The sequence below is a fragment of the Podarcis cretensis genome (assembly GCF_951804945.1).
Source record: "Podarcis cretensis genome assembly, chromosome: 10".
In the NCBI taxonomy this organism is placed as follows: domain Eukaryota; kingdom Metazoa; phylum Chordata; class Lepidosauria; order Squamata; family Lacertidae; genus Podarcis; species Podarcis cretensis.
In genome coordinates, this window is record NC_137179.1 from 5106365 (window position 1) to 5124654 (window position 18290).

Genomic DNA, 18290 nt, shown 5'->3' on the forward strand with positions numbered 1-18290 from the left:
GGGTCCCCTTCCAACTATGGCAGGCATCCCCAAACTTGGCCCTCCAGATGTTTTGGAACTAGAATTCCCATCATCCCTGACCACTGGTCCTGTTAGCTAAGGATGATGGGAGTTGTAGTCCCAAAACAGCTGGAGGGGGTGCCTGAACTATGGAATTCTCTGATTCTACAGTTGGGAGTTCTTTAAGTTTAGAGCAAAGGCAAGTAAGAGGAGATCTGAGAGATGGGGATCTGGCGGCCACCTGCCAGGGTGTGATCCCTGCATTGTTGTTTAGTCGTGTCCGACTCTTCGTGACCCCCTGGACCAGAGCACACCAGGCACTCCTGTCTTCCACTGCCTCCCGCAGTTTGGTCAGACTCATGTTTGTAGCTTCCAGAACACTGTCCCACCATCTCGTCCTCTGTCGTCCCCTTCTCCTTGTGCCCTCCATCTTTCCCAACATCAGGGTCTTTTCCAGGGAGTCTTCTCTTCTCATGAGGTGGCCAAAGTCTTGGAGCCTCGGCTTCAGGATCTGTCCTTCCAGTGAGCACTCAGGGCTGATTTCCTTCAGAATGGAGAGGTTGGATCTTCTTGCAGTCCATGGGACTCTCAAGAGCCAGTGTGCTGTAGTGGTTAAGAGTGGTAGACTCGTAATCTGGTGAACCGGGTTCGAGTCTCCGCTCCTCCACATGCAGCTGCTGGGTGACCTTGGGCCAGTCACACTTCTCTGAAGTCTCTCAGCCCCACTCACCTCACAGAGTGTTTGTTGTGGGGGAGGAAGGGAAAGGAGATTGTGAGCTGCTTTGAGACTCCTTAGGGTAGTGATAAAGAGGGATATCAAATCCAAATTATGATTCTTCCAGCACCAGAATTCAAAAGCATCAATTCTTCGGCGATCAGCCTTCTTGATGGTCCAGCTCTCACTTCCATACATCACTACTGGGAAAACCAGAGCTTGAACTAATTCTGCAACTCAATGTCGTTGCAAGGCCCTGGCTGCATCCCGGCTTCTCCAGCTGCACTGCAGGGCACTCTGGACATGCTCAGAGGAAAAACGAAGCGCAGGCCGGGCGATGGCCAATCCCCCGGCCAGCCCCGCCCCTGCCCCGCCCCCTTTCCCTCCGTCTGCCCTGGTTACAGTTCTCCCAACAGGTGTCTCCCTCCTTCCCGCCGCGACCAATGGCCGCGAGGGGGTGTGCGCGCCGGGCTCCTCCCTCGGCCGGCAGCCGGCCAATGGGGCCGCGTGTGGGCGTGGCTCTGGCGCCCGGGCAGGGAAGTGGCAGGCCGCACGTGTCTGTCTGCGCCGCGGCGATCGCCCTGAGATCCCGGCGGGTGGCTCTCCGGGGCGGCATGGAGGAGCCCGGCGGAGGAGGCGCCAACGGGGCGCCGGGCAAGGGCAAGGCTCAGCCCCCGGCCAAGGGCAGGGAGCTCTTCAGGAGCCAGCGGAAGGAGTCGGAGGTGGAAATGAATTTATTTATTGGGGGGGGGGTCGAGACTCCCGGTGGATTTGGGGTGGGGTGTGCCATCATGTACCGTGTATATATATATTGGGGGGGTAAGGTAGGCAGAACACCCCCCAAGAGGGACCGTGCCTTGGCAGCCTACCCTGCGGGGACGTTGTGGGGCAATTACTTGGGGGGGGGGTCGAGACTCCTGGTGGATTTGGGGTGGGGTGTGCCATCCTGGAGCGCATATATATATTGGGGGGGGGGTAAGGTAGGCAGAACACCCCCCAAGAGGGACGGTGCCTTGGCAGCCTACCCTTTGGAGACGTTGTGGGGCAATTACTTGGGGGGGGGGGTCGAGACTCCTGGTGGATTTGGGGTGGGGTGTGCCATCCTGGAGCGCATATATATATATATATATATTTGGGGGGGAGGTAGGCAGAGCACCCCCCAGGAGGGACGGTGCCTTGGCAGCCTACCCTGCGGGGACGTTGTGCGGCAGGAGGGAAAAGGGATGTGGGGTCCCTGCTGCTGTTGGAGCAGGAGAGCTGTGCCCGGGGGTGTCACGATGGGGCTGCAGAGTTATGGGGTGGCGGGGAAGAGAGAAAGAGCCGGCTTTGGGGGCAGCCAGAGGGGCGCCTGCAAAGGGGAGGGTCTGGCGGCGCAGTGGAGAGAAGCGGGTATGGGGGGGGTCTTTCTGGACTCGAATAGAGGCGTTGCTGGGGGTCAAGAGGGTGGCGACGGCTTCTTTGGGTCGGGGGAGAATATCCCCGCGTCGGTGGGGCTCGGGGATGCGGGGAGGGGAGCCTTGGAGTTTTGGGGTGACGCTCAGGAGAGCTCGGGTGGGAGCAGTTAGAGGGGCTGGCTAAAAATGGGGGAGAGAAAAAGAGCCAAATTGGGGGGGCATTTGGAGAGAGTATGGGGTTTTTACAGGGAATGGTGGGCGCTGCAAGGTGGAGCAGCCCCCCTCCCCTGAATATTATCTGTTCCTGGTTTGCTGGCCTGGCTGGCTGCCTGGCTTCCCCCGTTTCCCAACGCTCTCCCCTCTCTGTGTGGAGAGGCGGGCAGGTCCCTTGTGCGTAATGTACAAGAGCAGCTGGAGAATCGAGGCTTGTGTGTTGTGGATGTCAAGAGCCCAGGAATGGGGAGGAGGAAGAGGCTTCTCTCTGCTAACGCCAGGGCGATTCCTCCTGCAGCTCTCCTCCAGCAAAAGACTGGCTGCTGTTTCTGCAAAACAAGGACAACACCACCGCTCTCAAAACCCCACGGATGTCTTGTTTGTTTCCTCTCTGGGGTTGGGCTGTGGCGCTTTGCAAAAGTGTGAAAGCACATGTGAGTCTGATCGAAGTGGGGCAGGCAATGGGGACGAGGAAGAGATGCACCTCTTTCCCAGGTGCAATCTCTTTTCTAAAAAATATATATTTTTATTAAGTTTTACCTAACAAATTTCAGTTCAAACACAACATTCACCTCTTCAATTCTCTGAATCCCTTGATTTCCCTCAGCCCTTCCATGGTTACCGTTATCAATCTTTTCCACCTTTCTGCTTATCTTATTTTCTTTAATTTATGGAAAAACAAATTACTACTTTTTTAACAGTCTTTTTTGTACATTACAAGCATTACTCAAATCCTGCTAAAGTTGTTAGTTGTTTACAGTGTTCTGTTATGTACATTATAATTTTTCCCCTTCCTTTTTAAAATTATTCTCTTCCTGGTTTCTGATTTTCCCAATTTTGCCATTTTGGCATATTCCATCATCTTCATCAGTTGGAACCTGATGTCCGATGGCACTTCCGCGGCTTTTGATTGGCTGCAGGAGCTTTCTGCAGCCAATCAGAAGCCACACCTTGGTTTCCAAATGTTTTGGAAGTCGAACGGAATTCCAGAATAGATTCTGTTCGACTTCCGAGATACGGCTGTATAAGGAAGGCACCAGTCAAGCCGCCCAGGGGAAAGTATCCCAGAAACGGGGAGCCACTGCAGAAAAGGCCCTGCTCTTGTGTTGTCACCCTCTGGACATCTTGTGGAGGAGGCCCACGAAGAAGGGCCTCAGAGGATGATCGCAGGGGCTGGGTTGGTTGAATTGCCCTCACTCCATCCTTGTTTGAGGGACGCAGGTGACGCTGTGGGTTAAACCACAGAGCCTAGGACTTGCCGATCAGAAGGCCGGCAGTTCGGATCCCCACGGCAGGGTGAGCTCCCGTTGCTCGGTCTCTGCTCCTGCCAACCTAGCAGTTCGAAAGCACGTCAAAGTGCAAGTAGATGAATAGGTACCGCTCCAGTAGGAAGGTAAATGGCGTTTCCGTGCGCTGCTCTGGTTCGCAAGAAGTGGCTTAGTCATGCTGGCCACATGACCCGGAAGCTGTACACCCAACTCTATCTGTTGATGGATGCCCATCCTGACTCGGCCCCAGACACACTGACTAGATGTTTGGAAGCTGTGGCTGGATGGTTACGTGGTAGCCAGTTGAAGCTAAATCCTTCAAAGACAGAGGTCCTGTGGCTGGGACGGGACGATATGGGATTGGGGGGGCAACTCCCATCTCTTGCGGGGGCGCAATTAGTGCCAGCACCATCCGTTAAGAGTTTGGATGTAATCTTTGACACCTCCCTTTCCATGGAGGCGCAGATTGCAGCTATAACAAAGGCGGCATTTTTCCATCTCCGCCAAGCTAAGCAGTTGGCTCCTTACCTCTCTCGCCCTGACCTAGCCACTGTGATCCACGCGACGGTCACCTCCAGACTGGATTATTGTAACTCGCTCTACGTGGGGCTGCCCTTCAGACTGACCCAGAAACTCCAGCGGGTACAGAATGCTGCAGCGAGACTCCTTACGGGGTCTTCGCTGCGAGATCACATTCACCCGGTGATATACCAGCTGCACTGGCTCCCGGTGGAGTACAGGATCAGGTTTAAGGTGCTGGTTTTAGCCTTTAAAGCCCTATATGGCCTAGGACCCTCGTACCTATGGGACCGCCTCTCCTGGTATGCCCCACAGAGAAACTTACGGTCTTCAAATAAAAACATCTTGAAGGTCCCAGACCACAGAGAAGTTAGGCTGGCCTCAACTAGAGCCAGGGCTTTTTCGGCTGCGGCTCCGATCTGGTGAAACACTCTGTCACAAGAGACTAGGGCCCTGCGGGACTTGACATCTTTCCGCAGGGCCTGCAAGACAGAGCTGTTCCACCAGGCCTTTGGCCAAGCCACAGTCTGACCCCCTCCTTTGGCAATCTTCGCAGAGCTCTGGCCCAATGGTTGCCAGTGGTTTGTTTTGAATTACTTTTATAATGAATGATTTTAGAGTGTTGTGTTGTACTGTTGTGCTGTTTTATTGTTGTTAGCCGCCCTGAGCCCGGCTTCGGCTGGGGAGGGCAGGATATAAATAAAAATTATTATTATTATTATTATTATTATTATTATTATTATTATTACGCTGGCTCCCTTGGCCAATAAAGCGAGATGAGTGCCACAACCCCAGAGTCGTCCACGACTGGACCTAATGGTCAGGGGTCCCTCTACATCCTTGTTTGCCCTCATTGACCAAATTTTGCTGGCTCCAGCTGGAATGATAAATGTTCTTTGCCTTTGGGGAAATACTCCCCAGTTGCTAATGATTTTTAGAATTGATTTATTGGCTTATTGATTGCTAATGCATTGCTTGCATACTTGTGCGCTGGGCAGAGTATTGTGGGAAACAAACTGCTGGACTTGTGACATCGCCACTGCTCTTGTGAAAGGAAAACTGTCTCTGAAAACCTCCACCATTTGTAGGAGCTTAAAGTGTGGGTGTTTATGTCATCTTCAGGGGCTCAGTCCAGCCCCCCATCTGGAGGAGGCTGCCGCTGCGTCCTCTCTCTTCCCAGTCTCCGGCAATCTCTCTCTAAATATATTTCCATGCGGTGTGCTTCTCCGGGAAAAAAGGGAAAGTTACATGCCTCTCTTTTGATAGATGCAATGTTCAACCATATTTTGGCACCGCATGAATGAGTATATTCCTTCCTCTCTCCCCATTTCTCCCTTCTAATCAGTGTTAGAAACTCAGATATATCAGCTAGGCGCTAAATGGCTCCTTAGACCGGGGTTACAGTCGCCAAAACTGAATGCCCAGTTACCATTTTGGGGGCCAGGCGGCTTTGAAGTCTTATTTTTCAATACAACTTTTTGATTCCTGTAATTCAGTCTTGATTGTGCAGGATAGAATTCTGCAGGATGTGTTGCTAGTGTGTGAAGACGGTCCAGATCCAAGTATCCCCAGGCAAGCGCCGCCAGATGGTCCGGGCATCTTCGCTTGGTCGCAAGTGGCTGATTGTTGCTGTTGTTTAGTCGTTTAGTCGTGTCCGACTCTTCGTGGCCCCCTGGACCAGAGCACACCAGGCACTCCTGTCTTCCACTGCCTCCCGCAGTTTGGTCAAACTCATGCTGGTAGCTTCGAGAACACTGTCCAACCATCTCGTCCTCTGTTGTCCCCTTCTCCTTGTGCCCTCCATCTTTCCCAACATCAGGGTCTTTTCCAGGGAGTCTTTTCTTCTCATGAGGTGGCCAAAGTCTTCAGGATCTGTCCTTCCAGTGAGCACTCAGGGCTGATTTCCTTCAGAATGGAGAGGTTGGATCTTCTTGCAGTCCATGGGACTCTCAAGAGTCTCCTCCAGCACCAGAATTCAAAAGCATCAATTCTTTGGCCATCAGCCTTCTTTATGGTCCAGCTCTCACTTCCATACATCACTACGAGAAAACCATAGCTTGAACTAGACGGACCTTTGTTGGCAAGGTGATGTCTCTGCTTTTTAAGATACTGTCTAGGTTTGTCATTGCTTTCCTCCCAAGAAGCAGGCGTCTTTTAATTTCGTGACTGCTGTCACCATCTGGAGTGATCATGGAGCCCAAGAAGGTAAAATCTCTCACTGCCTCCATTTCTTCCCCTTCTATTCACCAGGAGGTGATTGGCCCAGTGGCCATGATCTTGGGGTTTTTTATGCTGAGCTTCAGACCATATTTTGCGCTCTCTTCTTTCACCCAAGTGCCTGATATCCAGGTGCAAAAAGTGCCTGGCAAATTTCAAACCCTGATTCCAGTTGGGGTGTTGCATCTAACTAGTGGTTTGCAAACACTGCAGCTTTTTAGCAAAGGGGAGGGCAGGAAGAGGTGCCATGCAAGGCTATGCCAAACTGCCATTGGTCACTGTATCTTAACCAGGGGGTCAGGATCTTACCCTCCACCCTCTTTTGCTTCTTTGGTCCCATCCACCACTAGTGGCCCCCCACTAAGGTTGACAATGTGCCCTCTGCCTGAAAATGTCTTCCAACACCTGCTACTCAGAAGTAAGCCCCATTGAGTTCAGCAGAGCTTGCTCCCATGGAAGTGCATGCAGGTGGTTACTAACCTTTGACTCCTATCATATCCAAGTTCTTTACTCCTCCAAATTTAATTACTCCGTTTCTCATGCCCGTGCCAAGTTCCCCCCTTTTTAATCCACTAACCTTTCCTTTGTTGCTAGCTCTGTTTGGCGTGAAAGCTCCTGTAGTTTTCACAGAGCCTGGAAAACAAAGACCTCACTATTTCAGCGTGTGCCTGCTTATATTCTGGCTCTCTTCAGATCGTATAAATCTCTTATGAAAGTATGCGCCTGCTTCTGAAAATCGGACAAAGAAACTGCAGCCGTGCTTCCTCTTAGCCTCAAAAGTGCCTTTTGGTGGATCAGGCCAAAGGCCCCTCTATCCTGGAGCCGATGGGAGCTGGACCACAAAGAAGGCTGATTGCCAAAGAATTTATGCTTTTGAATTCTGCTGCTGGAGGAGACGCTTGAGAGTCCCATGGACTGCAAGAAGATCAAACCTGTTTAGGGAAGCTTTTAATGTTTAACAGACTATTGTATTTTAATATTTTGTTGGAAGCCGCCCAGAGTGGCTGGGGAAACCCAGCCAGATGGACGGGGTATAAATAATAAATTGTTGTTGTTCTTGTTGTTGTTGTTACCTATCCATTCTGAAGGAAATCAGCCCTGAGTGCTCACTGGAAGGACAGATGGTAAAGCTGAGGCTCCAAGACTTTGGCCACCTCATGAGAAGAGAAGACTCCCTGGAGAAGACCCTGATGTTGGGAAGATGGAGGGCACAAGGACAAGGGGACGACAGAGGACGAGGTGGTGGGACAGTGTTCTTGAAGCTACCAGCATGAGATTGACCAAACTGCGGGAGGCAGTGGAAGACAGGAGTGCCTGGCGTGCTCTGGTCCAGGGGGTCACGAAGAGGCGGACACGACTAGATGACTAAACAACAACAACAACACCTACCCACTCTGGGCAGCTTCCAACATAAAAAACATAATAAAACATTTTAAAACACCCTGTGTAGGGCTGTCTTAAGATGGTTCAGGAGTCGGATAACTCCAATATTTCTCCAGTGAAAATAGGGATGTCCTAATGAAAAGCAAAGCTCCGTATAGTTCAAGTTATGGTTTCCTCAGTAGTGATGTATGGAAGCAACAGCTGGACCATCAAGAAGGCTGATCGCCGAAAAATGGATGCTTTTGAATTCTGGTGCTGGAGGAGACAACAACAACCTTGGAGCCAACCCTATATCTTCAGATAGAAGCTCTCCCCCTGTTATCTGTCTCCAGGGGAGGAGTGGTAAATCGTGAAGTGCAGGAGCTCATCGTGGCAGCCCCCCCAGGAAGAGTGCATGGCCATGCTTGCTGTGTTGCTAGGTATAAATCCAAAATGGCAGCAGATCCCATAATGCCCAGCTTAATAGGATCAGTTGATAGGCATAATATCTGGGTTCTGATCTGTGAGGAAGCTCATTGAGAAACGTGTTCAAAATTAGCCAGGTGCAAGGTGTGTTTGGACCTGGCTTGTGACCACTTGTGACCAAGTAATAATAATAATAATAATAATAATAATAATAATAATTTAATTATGCCTCGCCCATCTGACTGTTTTCACACAATAATACCCTGTCCTGTAGAATTCTGCACAATTTGGAATGAATTTCTGGAACCAAATACCTTTTTCTGCACAGCCTGAGCTGGAGCCGTCGCCATTAAGGAAAAGAGGTTGGAATAGGCCAATATATATGTGGATTCTCCATGGATCAAGTGACTTTCCTCCTTAAATCCTCAAAGTTCTTAACCTACCTAGTTCAAGGTTCTCTTCTGAACTATCCAGATGTTGAACTGAAAAATCAATCTGAGTCAGTCCATCATTTGAAAAAATAAGCCTTAAGAAAGTGAATTTGATCAGTCACGTTCCTGAACCTAGCAAAGGGATTGTGTGACAAGCTAGGTTTCTTCACCAGATCCCAAACATACAGCATTTGGCAAATGTGAAATAATTTGAAATTTGAAATACTTTATTGTCACTTGTACAGCTTCTATGCAGTGAGAATTCACGAGCAACCCCCACTCAGCTCTCTTAGTCTTAATTCCCCTTGTTAGTAAATGACGCCCCCCCCAAACCTGCAAGTCAGTTGCCCTGTTGTTATCTTTTCATTCAGCAGCCTGACAGCCCACGGGTAGAAGCTGTTCTTTACCCTGTTGGCACGACTAATCCTGCTTCTATATCTTCTGCCCGAGGGCAGGAGATCAAGAAAGTGCTGGCCAGGGTGGGAATAATCATCCCTGAGAATTTTCCTCACTCTCCTGAGGCAACGTTCTTCTGCTATTTCACCAAGCAGATTCACAGGACAGCCCATAATATCTTGTGCTGTATTCACCACCCTCTGTAGGCTCTTCTTATCAGATGATGTCAAACCAGCGTACCACACCGTGATGCAGTAGGAAAGGACACTTTCTATTGTGGACCGGTAGAAGGAGATCATCAAATGTTGATTGACATTGTTATTCCGCAAGACTCTGAGGAGATGGAGTCTCTGCTGGGCTTTCTTAACCACCTGGGTTGTATTTATTTTCCAAGTAAGGTCTTCACTGAGATTAACTCCCAACAGATGACATCATAATTTTTGCTGTAACAGGGCTATGAAGTTATTCCAAACACTCTTGTTCCATCTAGTCTGTACCTGATAACTGCTGTTGGACCTTTATACAGTGGTGCCCCGCTAGACGAAAGAGTTTTCCGTTTTGGAGGTGCTTCGCAAAACAAATTTCCTATGGGCTTGCTTTGCAAGACGAAAATGTCTTGCGAGTTCCTGCGGGTCCCCCCCCCTTCCCCCCCTTTTTCTAAGCCGATAAGCCTCTAAAAGCCGCTAAAAGCTGCTAAACCGCTAATAGCGCTAATCCGCTAAGCCGTCAATGGGCTTGCTTCGCAAGACGAAAAAACCGCTAGACGAAGAGAATCGCGGAATGGATTATTTTCGTCTTGCGAGGCACCACTCTATGGGCATCTAAATCTGCTTTCACCAAACTAGTGCCATCCAGAGATTTTGGAATACAGCTCCCATCAGCCCCAGTTGGAGTGCAAAACATCTGGGAGGAACCAGGTTGATGAAGGGTGATCGAAACTCTTCTTTAAATGTCACTGTTAAGTTGTGGGTGAACATATCAGACGACACAGCGATTCTTCAAACAGCTCTTGTTTATTCACAGGCCCAGAACAGAACTGAACTGAAGGGTTCAGCCAGCCTGCTTATATAGAGCTCAACTACAAAGCAACAGTAACAACTTTCTCTAACTATCCAATCACTGAACATCACTTTCAATCCCTTATTTGCATATGTGGACCTGAGTGGAAACTATCTACAGTATCCCCCTGCTGGCCCAGGGTGAGAACTTCAGTACATAACAGTCACCTAAACTGGTGCCACGATGAAACAAAAACTGAGAAAGGCCTTTAAATATTCCTGTTTGTGTTTGCGAAGGCAGAGGGCATAATCCTCCAGGAATTTCTTCCTGCGCAAATCTCATTGAAATAAATTGGAGCTGCTGGTGCAGGAAAACCTTTTCTTACGGATTGTCCCCCAAAACAAGAAGATGTTTTGGATGACCCTGCTTCGAGGCGGTGAAGCAGTAGATTTTGTTGATTTGTAGCAGTCCAAGTGCACAGCGGAATGATGAGGAATACGTGCACATACTCTAAGTTGCTTTATTTACATTTCAAAGCTGGTAGATTACAGAAAACCATCTTGTCTCTGCCGGAGCAGAAAACTGCATCCTCTCTCCTCTGAAGCACGGAGAGAATCACACTGTGTGAGAACAGTGAAAAAAACAGGAAACCAGTGTACGTCACATCCAGTCTCCTTTTCCCGTGGGAAACACAACAGTAATGCTGTCTGTGGAATGTAAACATTGTCTTGTGACAAGCCTTTCGCTGCACAGTGAAGAGAGCAGAAACCAACATCCTCCCCCTTTCTGTGAACACCACTGGGCAGCGTGTTCGTACAATATCAGTACAAACCCAACTTCTGCACATAGGTACAGTGTTGATCCCTTGATACAATCTTGGACAATACATCAGCAGGAATTTCATTACCTGGCATATAGGACACCGTTACGAGTCCCTTCTGAATACGCTCCCTAGCATGTTGCAACTTCAATTGCAAGTGCTTCGTGCTTTGCTTACAACCATCAGAATTCAGCAAAGCCAAACATGCTTTGTTGTCCTGGTAAACCTGGATTGGACATTTGACAGGAATTCTCATGTCTTTGCACAATTGTAACAACCATTCACAATCTTTGAGTGAATAAGACAGTGCATTCAGTTCAGCTTCACAAGTACTTAAGCTAACTGTTGTTTGCTTCTTGCATGACCAATCAAATAGACCCTGATTGTACATATAGCAAACTCCAGACGTACTTTTCCTGTCTGTAGTGTCACCTCCAAAACTTGCATCTGCAAATATCTCAAGACCACCAGACTTCTGATTGTTAAATCTCAGTCTGTAATGCATAGTGCCTTTCAAATACCGCGCTATGCGTTTCAAAGCTTTCCAATCCTTAACAGTAGGATTGTTGACTTGTCTGCTTAGCAAATTACAGCTAACAGCAATGTCTGGTCTTGAACATCTGGCAATGAAGTTTAGCTTGCCTAGCACACTTCTGTACAGTGTAGTGTCAGAAAATGCTTCTTCAGTGTCATCTACCTGATAACCTGTTATCATCGGTGTGTCTACAGGGTTAGCATCCATCAGGTTTAGTTTGCCTAACACATCAGCAATTTTTCGTGACTGGTGTACTAGAATGTTACCATCTTGATCTCTTTCTATTTCCAGAGATAGGTAGTTGTTTACCTCACCAAGATCTTTCATGTCAAAGTGCTCTTTCAGTTGAGCTAGGGCGTTATTGTACATTGTTACATCTTTCCAAAAGAATAATAAATCATCAACATAAAACAAACAATACAGTTTCTTTTGCCCCTCCTCTTTGACAAATACACATGGATCAGCTTTCCCTTGTTGAAAACCTAGAGAAAACAATACTTCAGTGAGTTTTGTGTGCCAACACCGTGCACTTTGTTTGAGACCATAAAGGGACTTTTTCAGAGCACAAACAAATCCCTGTTTTACCTGTACGCCATCAGGTGGAAGCATATAAAGTGATTCATCTAGAGATCCGTACAGAAAAGCTGTATTTACATCGTGGTGACTAATGTGTAGATTCTCCTCTGCAGCTAGCTTGAGCATAAGCCTAATGCTCTCATACCTCACTGTGGGTGAGTAGGTCTCGTGATAGTCTTCACCTGGTACCTGTGCAAAACCTCTGGCTACCAATCTGGCTTTGTGTCTGACTATCTTGCCATTTTGATCAGTCTTCGCTTTGAAGACCCATTTGCTTCCAAGCAGTTTCATTCCTGGAACTACTGGAACAAGTTCCCATGTTTTGTTCCTTTCCAAGGAATCAAGCTCAGCCTTCATGGCATTTAACCATGGTTCAGCTTCCTTTGAATCCAAACCCTGGATTTCTTGGAAACTTGAAGGTTCAAATACCTTCTTGGAGCTTTTAACAGCTGTTACTGCTATCTTGGCAAACTCATCAGCAAATCTCTTTGGAGGTCTGCCTTTTGTGGCTCTTTGTGACCTGCGAATTAGCCTTAAGTCTTCAACACTCTCCTCTTCCTTCTTAGGAGAAAAGCGACCTATTGTGAACAATGGTTCCTCCAATTCTTGATCAGAGCTTTCAGAGGGTCGCATAGAGGCTTTCGCACTCTTGAAATCCTCTGAATCACCTGATTCAGTTTCAGACTCAGAATCAGAACTTTCATCATTGGGTGTGGGTTGCTGTGGTTGCTTTTGACTATCCTCAGTCTCATCACTGTCATCAGGGTAACATTGGAAAATTCCCACATTCTCCCCCCACTTGGCATTGTACTCAACACTTCTTGTGAGCTTAATGGTCTTAGAGTCAGTCATCCTTATTCTGTAAGAACCTTTCTCATAACCTAGAAAGATACCATGCAAACCACGCTTGTCTAACTTGGAGTTTTGTGGTGAGTGAACCCACATGTCAGAACCAAAAATTTTCATGTGTTTGATGTATGGCTTCTTGCCAAACATCTTCTCATAGGGAGTACAACCAATCGCTGAAGATAACCTGCGATTATAACTGTAAGTGAAACATGAGAGAGCTTCGGCCCAATAACTCTCTGGAAGATTTGCATCATGTAGCAAGGTTTTTAACCCTTGAAGCAATGTCTGATTTGCTCGTTCCGCAAGTCCATTCTGCCATGGCGAGCGAGGACTAGACAAATCGTGTTGAATTCCTTTCTCAGTCAGAAAAGCTTCAAACTGCTGAGAAGTGAATTCTCCCCCGCGATCTGTGAAAAGAATTTTTACCTTCTTACCATGCACATTTTCCAACCAAGCACAGAATTCCTTGAACCTAGGAAAAGCCTCTGATTTCTGCTTGAGATTGTACACATAAATATACCTGGAAAATGCATCAATGAGAACCATGAAGTACCTATTTCCACCCAAAGAGGGCGCTAGTGGTCCAACCAAATCAGCATGAACAATTTGGTATGGTTCTGTAGCTTGCCTACTAGACACCTTACCTTTCGCAGCCATTTTCACCTTGTTTGCTGCGCATGCCTTGCACTTCATGTGGTACCTGCAGGGTTTAATAGTCATACCTTCAACCAAGGCAGGCATTTTAGATACTGCCTCAAAACCCAAATGACCAAATTTTCGATGAAAATCATGAATACATTCTGCATGCAAACTTTTGTTAGAACCTGCAATGCAACAAGTGTCATCCTGCACAACATCATCATAATACAAAACATATAAACGATCAACATATTCAGCATACAATACATAGTCATTTTTCTTTGTGATGATGCACCTTTTGTTCTTAAAGGAAACGTCAATGTTCCGCTCATTCAGCTGTCCAACGCTGAGCAAATTATGTTTGGCATCTGGAACATAAAGTACATTCTGTATCGATAAGTCCAAACTGTGAAGAACAACAGTTCCGTAGCCTTTACTGGGAATTGTGTGGTCATCCGCCTGGTGAATCGCACCTTCCTGCGGTGTAAAAGACACGAACAGTCGCTTATCGTTGCACATGTGATGGGTCGCCGCTGAATCAACAACGAAGAAAGATCTAGACGTCTTCTGGACCTCTGCAACTTTTGGAGTATAGCGTGAGACCATTGCCTTGTGCTGCGTTGTCCTGGACACTGGACCTTTGCCTTTGCTCTGGCCTTTTCCACGCAATGAGCTTCCGCTGCGCTGCTCTGTCTTGGCCCTGGGATATTTGCATTCCCTCTTCATATGGCCTAGACGTCCACAGGAGTAGCATTTCACTGCCTTCAAAGCTTTGGCGCCATCTGGTGGTTCCACTGCACTCTGGGATGACAACTGTGAAGTCTCCCCCTTACCCATGCAGCTATCACCCTGGCAATCTGCTTCATCCTGAATCATGGCAGTATCACAAGCTACTCTGAGCTGAGCATGTGGCTGATTGGCACCAGATTCCCCACGTGCATCAGCCAGCCTTCTGCAGCTAGCCATCTTATGCAGCTTGTTAAAATAAAACATAGTAGTTTCAGCTTCTGTCCTCAAGTGAGCCTCTCTCAAAGCGTCCCAAATTTCTCTGGCTGAGGTCTTATCACGCAATAGACAGAGCTCTTCTGGGGATACTATCAATGTAAGAGTTCCCCTTGCTTTGGAATCTTTAGCTTCCCATGCATCAGTAATTGGAGCTGGGGGGGGTGTCTGTAATAACTTCAAACAGACCCTCTTTCCGCAGAATAGCCTCTGCATAGATAACCCAGTCCGTATAATTTTTCTTATTGAGCTTGGGAATCCCACAAGCATCCTGAAGGGCCATCATGACTCTGGCATTAGCCTTCTGCATCATATCTGCTGCTTTAAACAAGCTGCTTTATACAAGCTGCGTCTCTGCTGCTTCAAGCCTCATTCCAAAGGCAAGTTCAAAACAGCCTCTTCTCTGCTGCCCTAAATCATGCTGCGTCACTGTTATCAGCAGCTGCTTCAGCCCAAAAGTTACTTTCGATTTCCCCAGCATAGCTATAGCCGCTGCCTGTTTCCGGCAAACGGACATAAAAGTTCAAAGTCCAGCCATAAAGCCATTAATTAGAAGCTGGCAGGCTGCCCAGAGCAGTAGCACATACCTCATCAATCATCTTGACGCGCAGATACCGTCCGATCCGTCCCTTTGCATTCCGATCCTTTTGCCGGCATTCCGATGACTGCGTCTTCTGGGCCCATAACCAAAATGTTGATTTGTAGCAGTCCAAGTGCACAGCGGAATGATGAGGAATACGTGCACATACTCTAAGTTGCTTTATTTACATTTCAAAGCTGGTAGATTACAGAAAACCATCTTGTCTCTGCCGGAGCAGAAAACTGCATCCTCTCTCCTCTGAAGCACGGAGAGAATCACACTGTGTGAGAACAGTGAAAAAAACAGGAAACCAGTGTACGTCACATCCAGTCTCCTTTTCCCGTGGGAAACACAACAGTAATGCTGTCTGTGGAATGTAAACATTGTCTTGTGACAAGCCTTTCGCTGCACAGTGAAGAGAGCAGAAACCAACAGATTTGAGTTTTCTGCTCTGCAGATTCTGAGCCAGGGTTTTTCGGAAAGACCTTCAGCCTGAGCTGTCTCCCGGAACAACCACAGCGAAGCTTAGCTGAATGAATTTGCAAAGAAGCCTTGTTGTGACTTCTGTTAGGATTTAGCAAGACACGACCCAAAAAGTTCCACAAAGTCTGAAGCGAGCGAACAAACAAAACCCACCAGAATTTTTAGATTAAAGCAGCACACTTTGCAACACAGCTCAGATCGGTTGCTGGTGAATTTAGCCCTTTGTAAATCACGTTGCCGTACTTTGGAAAGTGTTTGCTGCTGCTGGGCGGCTGCAACTGCCAAGGACATTGTTTAGGAAACTTCAATGAAGGTCAAAGTGGGAAGAATTTTACTGGATTTAGGAGATTAGTTCTTAAGTGGAAAGAAGCTGAGCTTTAAAAAATGGGGCTTTCTTGTTCAATTGGTGTGTTTCTCCCTAATTGTGAGAAAGTTTGTGTGTGTTTATTTGGCGTTGCATCTATCTCGCCTGTTGCAGCACACTGCAAATGCAGTCTGATGCAACCGTAATCTCTCATGGAGTTTCCAGTCAATTAACTCTCCCTTTCTCCTTGCAACTGTTAACGGAAAAATCCGAGGGCTCCCTTGGACAAAAACAAAGACACCAACCAGGATAACTTGGAGCAAAACAGCAGCCTGTAGGCTTGGCCTTTATTGAACTGTTGCAACAGGGTGTTCCCCTCACTTGCAGGAGAGAGGAAGGACCCAGAAAAATGGCATGCAAGGCCTTATAAAGACTTTTGAAATTGCCACCCTGTAGATCAAGACCACCCCCAGAAACATCATACATGCATCACAGAAGGGGTGTGACCTAAGACCACCCCTCAGATACATCACACCTACATCACAGAAAAGGTGGTCTAAAACAGAAATTTGAATGTTGTTTTTCTCCTGTTGTTGTTTATCTCCTGTCTGGCAGGTTACTTGATTGGATTTCCTGGGGAGCCTGGCTAGTCTTTTGTAGAGATAAATACTTACCGTAGTTCCTGAGCCAGGTCACAGGCTCACACCCTATTCAAACACAGACATACCCTTAAGACAGGATTTGTGACGAAAGAAGACAATGGGGAGACTTTTCCAGTTTGACCTTGCAGAGAAAACCTTTGCTCAGTTTAGGAATCAAAATGGTTCCAGGTTGGCCTTCCTGTGCTGATCTATGTATGTGCTTGGTTGGTACACTTATCAACATTACCATATATCTAAGACCATAAAATTCCTATCACACAATGATTGGCCTTTGTCTGTTCAAACGGACAGGATCGGGCTGCTAAAAAAAAAAGCGCCACGGCCGACAAATCCATCTTGCCATTCAAAACGCAGGCAGAGTTTCCACCTTTCCCGAAATTACCTCTGCCCTGCATTCGTTGGGGGTGAGCAAACGCCGGCATGATGGGGCTTGTTAATTAACTGAGCCCTCGGTTGTCTTTAATACCCCCAAAACTCTCTTTGTCAGCAAATCTGCGTGCTGCCTTCTCCCTCCCTGCCGCCTGCTTATGTCTTAAGTGTTGATTCTTTGCTGCATGTTATGCAACCAAAGCTTTCTCGCAAAATATTTGGCTGCAAATCAAGGGCTCGGCTTGAGCTGAAACCGTGTGTGTGAAATTCAGGGAGATGGTGGCGGCCACGATCTTTCTGCAGTAACCGGTGGCCTGTGCAGATGATGGCACTTTGGATAAAGCTCTTTCCCCCTTTTCACGGGTGGAATAAGTAACCAAACTCCTTGGCCACCTTTCTTCGCGCAGTGGATGGACGTCCGTCCAGAGCCTGCGCTCAAAGCTGAGTTTGGATGGTGGTTCTTTGTGCGCAGGCTTTGTGAAAATCCTTGGACCTGGAGGGGGCGCGTAGGAAACTGCCCTATCAGGGCTGGCCGAAGACATTTTGGCGCCTGAGGCAAACCACAAAACGACATCTCCTTCACACTGAGGGAAGAAGGGCTGAGTGAAGGGCCACATCGGGAACAAGGAGGCAATAATAATAATACAGTCATACCTTGGGTTGAATGTGCTTCAGGTTGAGAGCTTTCGGGTTGCACTCCGCGGCAACCCAGAAGTAACGGAGTGCATTACTTCTGGGTTTCGCCGCTCGCGCATGCGCAGACACTCAAATTGATGTCACATGCATGCGCGGAAGCTGTAAAATGTGGCCCGCGCACGTGCAGACGCGCCGTCGCATCTTACGTTCTATTCAGGATGCGAATGAGGCTCTGGAACGGATCCCGTTCGCATCCCGAGGTACTACTGTAATAATAATTTATTATTTATACCCCACCCATCTGGCTGGGTTTCCCCAGCCACTCTGGGCGGCTCCCGAAAGAATATTAAAAACACAATACAGCATCAAACATTTTAAAACTTCCCTAAACCGGGCCACCTTCAGATGTTTTTTAAAAGTAAGATAGTTGCTTATTTCTTTGACATCTGCTGGGAGGGCACCACCACCGAGAAGGCCCTCTGCCTGGTTCCCTGTAACCTCACTTCTCACAGTGAAGGAACTGCCAGAAGGCCCTCGGAGCTGGACCTCCATGTCTGGGCAGAACGATGGGGGTGGAGACGCTCCTTCAGGGATACTGGACCAAGGCCGTTTAGGGCTTTCAAGGTCAGCACCAACACTTTCAATTTTGCTCAGAAATGTCCTGGGAGCCAATGCAGATCTCTCAGGATAAAGATAAGCATTGGGATCTGCTGCCCCTGTGGATCCTGCTGCCTGAGGCACTTGTCTCATCTTGCTTCATGGTTGGGTCTCCACCTCCATTGTTCTGCCCAGACACTGAGGTCCAGCACCGAGGGCCTTCTGGCGGTTCCCTCCCTGTGAGAAGCAAAGCTACAGGGAAGCAGGCAGAGGGCCTTCTCGGTGGTGGCACCTGCCC

At 48.0% G+C, this 18290-nt stretch overlaps 1 protein-coding gene across 1 annotated transcript in view; it reads left to right on the forward strand.

Annotated features, from left to right (window-relative positions):
- Window positions 1–1269: 1269 nt before the first annotated feature.
- Window positions 1270–18290, forward strand: part of STRIP2 (striatin interacting protein 2) — a 79321-nt gene continuing 62300 nt past the window's right edge. The window contains exon 1 of the mRNA XM_079992404.1: window positions 1270–1437. Coding sequence (XP_079848530.1) covers window positions 1330–1437 — 108 coding nt within the window. The 5' untranslated portion in view covers window positions 1270–1329. The remainder of the gene's footprint in view (window positions 1438–18290) is intronic.